This window comes from Ambystoma mexicanum, chromosome 13 (assembly GCF_040938575.1).
Source record: "Ambystoma mexicanum isolate Mex_15411 chromosome 13, UKY_AmexF1_1, whole genome shotgun sequence".
Classification (NCBI taxonomy): domain Eukaryota; kingdom Metazoa; phylum Chordata; class Amphibia; order Caudata; family Ambystomatidae; genus Ambystoma; species Ambystoma mexicanum.
Genome location: NC_090938.1, coordinates 774337072 through 774345427, shown reverse-complemented (window position 1 = coordinate 774345427; position 8356 = coordinate 774337072). Strand labels below are relative to the sequence as shown.

Here is an 8356-nt window from a genome sequence, read left to right as displayed (position 1 = left end):
ATCGACTGCCTGACGAACTGTTCTACAAAACGTATTGTAAAATATTATTTTTTGATTAAACAATAAAAAATAAATAAAATAAAAATTACCAAGATTTCCAGGATGTTTTTCAGAAGGAGCAGGCGAATACGCTGCCACCTCACCGGCCCTACGACTGCCAAATCGATCTCCTGCCGGGAGCCCAAGTTCCACGCGGGCGCATTTACGTGCTTACAGAACCCGAGAATCAGCATTTGAAGACCTACCTAATGCAATACCTGGCCAATGGTTTTATTCGCCCGTCCAATTCATCGGCCGCAGCGCCGTTATTCTTCATACTGAAAAAAGAGGGGGATCTGAGAACGTGCATTGATTACCGTGCATTGAACCAGATAACTGTGAAAAACCGTTACCATCTACCCCTAATTCCAGAGCTATTGGACCAAGTTAAGGAAGCACAGATCTATACCAAATTGGACCTGAGAGGGGCCTATCACCTGGTGCGTATAAAAGAAGGGGACGAATGGAAGACGGCCTTCCGTACCAAGTACGGCCTGTTTGAATACCAAGTCATCCCGTTTGGCCTATGCAATGTCCCTGCTGCGTTCCAGTATTTTATGAATGACGTCCTCTGAGAATTCATTGATGTCTGTGCTCTCGTATATATCGATAACATCTTGGTGTACTCCTCCTCTGAACAAGAACACATTGGACATGTGCAGGCTGTTCTGGGTAAGCTTCGTGAACATCACCTATACGTGAAACTTGAAAAGTGCTCATTCCATATCACTGAGGTGGAGTTCCCAGGGTTCATCCTTTCTCCCCGAGGCATTCGAATGGACGCCCATAAAGTGGACGTAGTTCTTATTTGGCCAGCTCCCACTTCCATTAAGGGAGTTCAAAGCATGCTGGGGTTTGCAAATTTCTATCGGCGCTTCATCCCCGGATTTTCCCAAATCGTGCACCCGATTACTTCATTGCTCAGAAAGACTAACAAAACGTTTCAGTGGAACGAAGAAGCGGAAAGAGCCTTTCAAGAGCTAAAGGCGCGGTTCACCTCCGCCCCGATTTTGCGACACCCGCGCCCAGAACTCCCCTACATCATGGAAACCGATGCGTCCAGTCTTGCCATGGGGGCAGTCCTGTCCCAAAAAGATCCTCAGACTGGTCAATTGCATCCGGTGGCCTTCTGGTCATGAAAATGTACTACAGCGGAACTAAATTACGCCATCACTGATAAAGAGTGGCTAGCCATTAAGGCCGCTTTTAAGGCCTGGCGACATTACCTGGTCAGAGCCCGACACACCGTCACTATAACAACAGATCATCGGAATATCCAGTACTTGAAAGGAGCAAAGGCCCAATCATCTCGACAACTGCGGTGGGCCGTATTCTTTGCCGAATTTGACTTTGTGATCACCTAGCAACCAGGAATCAAGAACGGCAAAGCGGATGCTCTTTCCCGTATGGGCACGGACGAAATGGCACACTCACCACCGGACTCAGTGGCCCTCATACCAGAAAATCGGGTCTTAGGAATTACCACCACCATGACCCAGAGTGAACTTATTTACAAGATTCAACAGGTCCTCACCCAGGAGCAGCTACAGGAGTGGGCCTCTCGAGGAAAGCACTACAGCGTGAAAGGGCAGCTGCCATACTACCGGGACCGGTTATTTGTTCCTGTAAACGAGTTGCAGGGACAGGTTATCTCCGAACACCATGACTCCCTCATGGAGGGCCATTCAGGGATTGCCAAGTCTCTAGCCAAAATCAAAAGCAATTACTGGTGGCCAACGTGGCGCAAGGATGTTACCGAATTTGTGTCTTCATGTGGAGTTTGCGCCCAAAACAAATCCAGCAAGCAGAAACCAGCAGGGTTCCTTCAACAGTTAGACATTCCTCCGGCCCCTTGGCACACATTGTCGTTGGACTTTATTACGAATCTTCCCCCGTGTCAAGGCTTCAACACCATCTTGGTGATTGTGGACCTATTTTCAAAAATGGCTCACTTCTTTCCATTCAAAGGAATGCCCACTGCCTCTGGCCTTGTCAAGACTTTCCTGGAACAAGTTGTTCGCCTACACGGATTTCCTTCAGTCCTGATATCAGATCGAGGGTCTCAATTTGTATCCAGCTTTTGGAAGAAGTGCTGTTCCCTGGCCCAGATAGATATCCGTTTGTCCAAGACCCACCACCCTCAAACCGACGGCCAAACCGAGAGGACCAACCAGACTTTAGAATAATACCTGCGCTGCATGCTTCACCGGGGCGAAGGAGACTGGAGAGAACTCCTATGGATTGCCGAATACGCTTACAATAATTCGCTACATAACAGCACTGGTCAGACTCCATTCTTTACAATTTACGGGCGGCACCCTCGGACCTCGGAGCTAGACATCCCCACAACCCAGGAAATGCCTGCAGTCGAGACCCTACATAATACCATCACCCAAGCCTTCGCCAAGGCGCAAGTACACCTACGTCAGGCTAAGACTCGTCAGAAAAGATTTGTTGATCAGCACCGCTCTGAGGCTCCGGTTTATCAGGTGGGAGATATGGTATGGCTCGCTTCCAAACACGTACCACTTAAGGGGAAACAAACATTCCATCCACGGTTCCTGGGACCATATCCAGTGGAAGCTATCATTAATCCGGCAGCAGTGAAACTGACATTACCTACGAACATGCAAATACATCCAGTCTTTCATGTATCACTTCTGAAACCATTCAAACCAGGGACCTGTGTAACAACCCCACCAGAACTGGTCTTCATTCAAGGCGAGCCGAAGTATGAAGTAAAAGACATCCTGGATTCTAAGGTGGTGAAATTGAAACTCTATTATTTAGTGGACTGGAAAGGATATGGACCTCAGGAGGTCCTGGGAACCCAGTGAATGTGTTCACGCCCTGCGCTTGATCCAGCGTTTTCACCGGACCTTCCCTTCGAAACCAGGGCCAGGACAAGGAATCTCCTTGAGAGGGGCCTTAGGGGGGAGTGCTGTCACAACCTTATCCCCCTCAAGGGGGCACGGGCCCTTGCGAACCCTATTGGGTCCCCCTCGGATGCCCTGGAGCCAGTCCTGGCGCTGCTGGCATAGGAGACGCTCACTGGGACGGGCTTCCTATGGCCAATGGGTAACCATGGCCGCCCCATGCGGAATACCAGTGAACTGTATGCTGCAGTCTAGCTTTCAGGGTGGGGCCCCGCCCCAAAGGCACCTGGGACATTCCCTAGCTATTTAAACCACGCCCGATCTAGAGCACGCGCTTCGAGTTATTCTGCTTTGCAGCATGATGCTCATCCTGCTCAGCATCCTTACCTGCTCGGCTTTTCCATCGACCTCGGAGCAACCAAAGCAAGACCATCGCCATACCAGTTCAGCAGCATCCTCCGACCTCGGAGCAACCAAGGCAAGACCATCGCCATACTTACCAGTTCAGCAGCATCCTCCGTCCTCAGAGCAACCAAGGCAAGACCATCGCCATACTTACCACCTCAGCAGCATCCTTCGACCTCAGAGTAACCAAGGCAAGGTCATCGCCTACTTACCACTTCGCAGCATCCAGCGGCTTCCTAGCCGTCCGAAGCAGGTATCATCTCAACTCTCTTCGTCAGCTGCTTCATCTGTTCCTCAAGGCCGCCCTAAATGCGCTGCCTCTGCCTTCTCCATACCTTCGGGGGTTCCTTCACCTCCAGCCGCCGAGGTCTGCAAGACAAAGTTGGCAGGTTAGTCACTTGCTAGGACGTTCTCCAGCGCCGCAAGGTGACTCAGCTTACCTGCTTGAACAGTCTTTGGCTTTCTTCGTGACCTCCACCACCTGCAACGAAGACAAGAGTTATCTCACGCCAAAGACTTATACTTTTCAATAAAGACTTTACATTAAGACTTACCTGAAGAAGGAGTTGCAGCCGGTCTGAACTCCAGCCCTCGCCAGTGAAGTAACTCAGTAGTACGGGCCCAAATCGACGCACCCCTGCCCCGAGTGGCAGGACGGAAAGTGCACCGTTAACATCACAAAGGTGAGATTCGTCCTTAGGGAACCTGCACGGGAATGCGGGAGGTGGGCGACCTAGTAGGACATTATCTAAGCTGCCCCTCCTGTCTTCTAGAGCTGAATCCGCTTATCCAGGGGTTCCGGACGAGAGAGGAATAGGAAAGAGCCCTCAGGAGTGCGCCTGGAGACGTCCCCGTGGGAAAGAACAGGTGAGCGTTACAACTTGTCCTGTAAGGTCCTCTGCCTTCTAGGTACCATAACCAAAACTTGCTGGTCTTGAGTAAACTCAACCATGTTGGCCTTCTGGTCATGCCAATGTTTGACCAGAACCTGACCTGCTTTTACGTTATCTGATGCTTCTGCCATCATGTGTGAAATTCTCCTCCGGAGACCTATCACATAGTCAGTGACTCTCACTGGCTTGGGGGAAGGAGCACTCCCCAACCCCTTCTTAATTAGGGCCCAGGGGCCTCTAACTGGATGGCCATAAAGAAGTTCAGAGGGACTAAATCCAACTCCCTCCTGAGGGACTTCTCTATATACAAATAGATGGCATGGCAGTAGAAGGTCCCACTTTCTTCTAAGGGGTTCCTCTAAAGCATCCATCATGCTCTTCATTGTACTGTTGAACCTCTCTACCAATCCATTTGTCTGAGGATGGTAATCAGTTGAGAACTTGTAAGTTACTCCACAGTTTTTCCACATGTCCTGCATGTAGTGGGACATAAAATTGGATCCCCTGTCAGAGAAAACTTCCTTGGGAAAACCTACTCTGGTAAAAATACCAATTAGGGCCTTAGTAACAGCCTGAGCTGTAATACTCCTCATAGGTATGGCTTCAGGATACCTAGTAGCATGGTCTACTACAACCAGGATAAACCTGTTTCCTGGAGATATGGGAGGGTCTAAGGGACCAACAATGTCGATTCCTACCATCTCAAAAGGAACTCCCACCACTGGGAGAGGCACCAAGGGTGCCACATACGTAGCTCCACTCTTGCCAGAGTTTAGCAATTGTGACAGCTCCTACAGAATTTATCTATGTCAGACCCTAACTTAGGCCAGTAGAGATATAAAGAGAGCCTTTCCTTGGTCTTCTTAAAGCTTAAGTGACCAGCCAAAGGTATCTCATGGGCTAACTATAGAAACTGGAGTCTGCTTTCAAGAGGCACAACTAGTCTTCTGTAGTCCCCTGGGATACACTCAGTCGGTTCACTGTAGAAGAGATCATCTTCCCAGTATAACCTATGCTTCCCTGGCTCTTGCCCGTCCAGCTGGGAAGCTGCCTGTTGGCGAAGACCTTCAAAGAGTAGTACACTCTCTTTGACCTCTGCTGAAGTCTGACCTACAGGGTCCACATTCTGCCATTAAAGACTGCAGCTCAGGATGGTTTGCAGGATCCATATCTCCAACAGGAGCAAGGTCCTCTTCCAGCTCTGATTCTTCAGCAGCTGATTCAATACACAAGGTTGCTACACACACTCAGCCTCAGCTGGTGGAGGGACACAGGTGTGATCTTGGACAGTCCTCTGGGGGATGTCCTTGTTGGTAGCACAGGAGTGCTGGCTGGTTTCTTCCTGGAGGTTTTAGGTTGCCCCTTTTCCTCCTTCTTTGTAGAAATTGAAGTCAGTAAGTCCTGTGGACTGGGAGTTATAGTTTCCTCTATAATCTTCTCGGGAGAGCCCCTTAAGGTACTCTCTCTGGCCTTCCTAGTCTGCTCCTGTTTCCTTTTGCTGGGAGGCCTGGGGGTGCTTGATACAACGCCAAGAGCGTTTAAGTCATTCCCCAACAGGACTCTCCCGGGTACTCTGCACACTTACAGGTGTCTTGACAGTCATATCATTACACTGGATTAGAGCTGGTAACTGTGGAAGCATTTGGACAGGGCCTCCAGCAAGCTTAGTTAAGATTGTGGGTGCCTTAGCAACATCCTCAACCTTGAAAAATGATTCATCAACTACAGTTATGCTGGCTGCAGTGTCTCGAATGGCAGGGGTCTCCTGACCATTGACAAGAACACTGTCTTTATAATACTCTTTAGTATTATATGGGATAGAGTTATACACATCTAAATTCTGTTGTTCCCACAGACCCAGGGACACTAAAGAGACACTGGCTGAGACTTTCCTGGGTTCCTCAGCCAGTAAGTAAAAGTTTCCACTTGCCATTGGGACTTCATTCACTGGGGAGAAGGCTAACGAGACAGTGCGAGAGGTTTACCCTTGCATCTGGGATCCCCTTTCACATGGTCAGTTGATCCACAAGCATAACATTTACCAAATGTTTTGATGAATGGGGGTTTGTTCTGACCTTCTCCTGGTTTGTCCCCAGAAGGTACACTAGCCTGATTCTGTTTTCCCTGTGGCTTACCCTTGTTATGTTTGTGGCCCTCTTTTGGATTGGAGGTATTAGAATTCTCTGTATTGTCATTCTTGTGCTGCTTCCCCTCATCCTTTTTCTGAGTGGCCCCAGAATACTTGTGAGTAGCCCTGTTGACAACCCACAAGTCAGCAGCCTTTGCTAACTTCTTGGGATCAATTTCCTTAGAGTCAGCCAGGTGCCATCTCAGCTCTGGAGAGCAGGCATCATAAATAGACTCCAACATGAACAGATCTCTCATACCTTCATAAGTGTTCACTCTGTAACCCTTAACCCAACCATCTAAGTTTTTCAAACATTCAGTCACCCAGGTAGCCCAAAGGGTACCATCATGCTTTTTGAAGGTTCTAAACCTCTTAAGATACTGAGAAGGGGGTCTTCCCAAATATAGCTATCAAAGCTAGCTTCACAGTTTCATACTCATTTCTTTCTATATCCCCCAACTCTATTACCACATCAGTTGCAACAGGGGATAGCCTAGAAAAAAACAAGGAATCAACTGATTCCCTGAAATGTCTTGAATCACATGGTTGTATTCAAAAGCAGCCAACCAATCCAAAATATCAAGCTTAACCTCATACATACTTACTATATCTTTGGGCATGAAAAGGCCTCTTAGGATTGGAAGACCTAGAAGACTCTGGGAGAGAACCAGTTTCAACAGACAACATTTTCATCTCTAGTGCATGGCTCAATTCCATCTCTCTGAGTTTAAGTTCTTGATGTTTGCATTCAGTTTGAGCTTGGATGCTTTTAAACTCTAACTCAAGTCTCATTCTTTCTAAAGAGACAAATTCAGGACTTAATGTTGGACCTGGTGGGGTCCCTGTGCTCAGGGGTTGAGGCCTATGAGCACATTGAGGTAAGACAGGGCCTACATTTGAAGACTCTTCTTCCTCATTTAACTCACCCAATACATTTGAGTTACTCTCAGAAACATTATCATCCTCATCAACATTTTCCACATTTGCTGCAGGTGTGGGGGATTCAGACCCACTCCTCAGACTTTGGTATTCTAACAACTTTTCTATCAATTCAACCGTTTTGCCTTTTACAGTGAGATTCCTAGCTTTACACATATCTCTCAATTGATCAACGGTCAAAGTCACTAGGGTCTCCTGTCTGTAGCTTTCCCTATCAGTCATGATAAAACAATTGCTTTACTAGTGTTGCTTTGCCTTGGGAGGATTATTTGAACAGAAGTAAAAGTAGCACTCTAAATGTAACAAGTATACTTTATCCTCACTGCTGCACACCAGTGTTAGGCAGAATCACCTGCAGTACCCTTAAGGAACACTACAGGCAATTAGGACTACAAGTGTAAGCACAATTTCACCTTTGGTACAAGTCTGTACTACACAGTAAAGTAGTAGCGATGGCTGAGCAGCCAGACTTATCTCAAGAGTTTAAGTGAGCAGTAGAACAAGTTACACAAAGGACCAACCAATATAGTGATTCAAGTATACACTTACTCAAGGTTTCTTGGTAAAAGAATATACATTTATTTACTCAATCAGTTATAAAACATTACACTAGCACAATCAGCTCAATATCACACACTAATACACCACAAAAATCCAACCGGTAAGTAACTAAACAAGTTTAGCTCAAAAATGAAGTATGAGCAAAATGGCACTTTAGATACTTAGAAAAGGAGGGAAAAGACAAGGTTATAAGAAGAGACAGCCCAAATATAATCATAGGCAGGGCAAAGGGTTCAAGTTAAATACAACCAGAAATTCTTCTCAACAGGCCTGGGCCAAAGTCAATGGTTCAGAATCTTTTGTATAGGATAGCACAGTTCTGGTAAGTAACGGTTAAGTCTTTGCCACAGATTTTTAAAGGATTTGGCTAGGCAAAAAGTTTGACGAATGTGTAGGGAAGGACAAGCCTTTGTAGTTGAGGAAAGTTTCACGCACTTTCTCGATGGCCGAAAAGATTTCCGGACTGCGTTTGCACAGTACCCTTTTAAATGAAGAAAGCTGTAGATGAAGCAGTT

The 8356-nt window shown here is 47.2% G+C and overlaps 1 protein-coding gene across 1 annotated transcript in view; it reads right to left on the bottom strand.

The window, feature by feature from the left end:
- Positions 1 to 3710: 3710 nt before the first annotated feature.
- The window catches only part of LOC138520567 (E3 ubiquitin-protein ligase TRIM11-like), a 198631-nt gene continuing 193985 nt past the window's right edge, over positions 3711 to 8356 (bottom strand). Inside the window, exon 5 of the mRNA XM_069632906.1 lies at positions 3711 to 3801. Coding sequence (XP_069489007.1) covers positions 3711 to 3801 — 91 coding nt within the window. The remainder of the gene's footprint in view (positions 3802 to 8356) is intronic.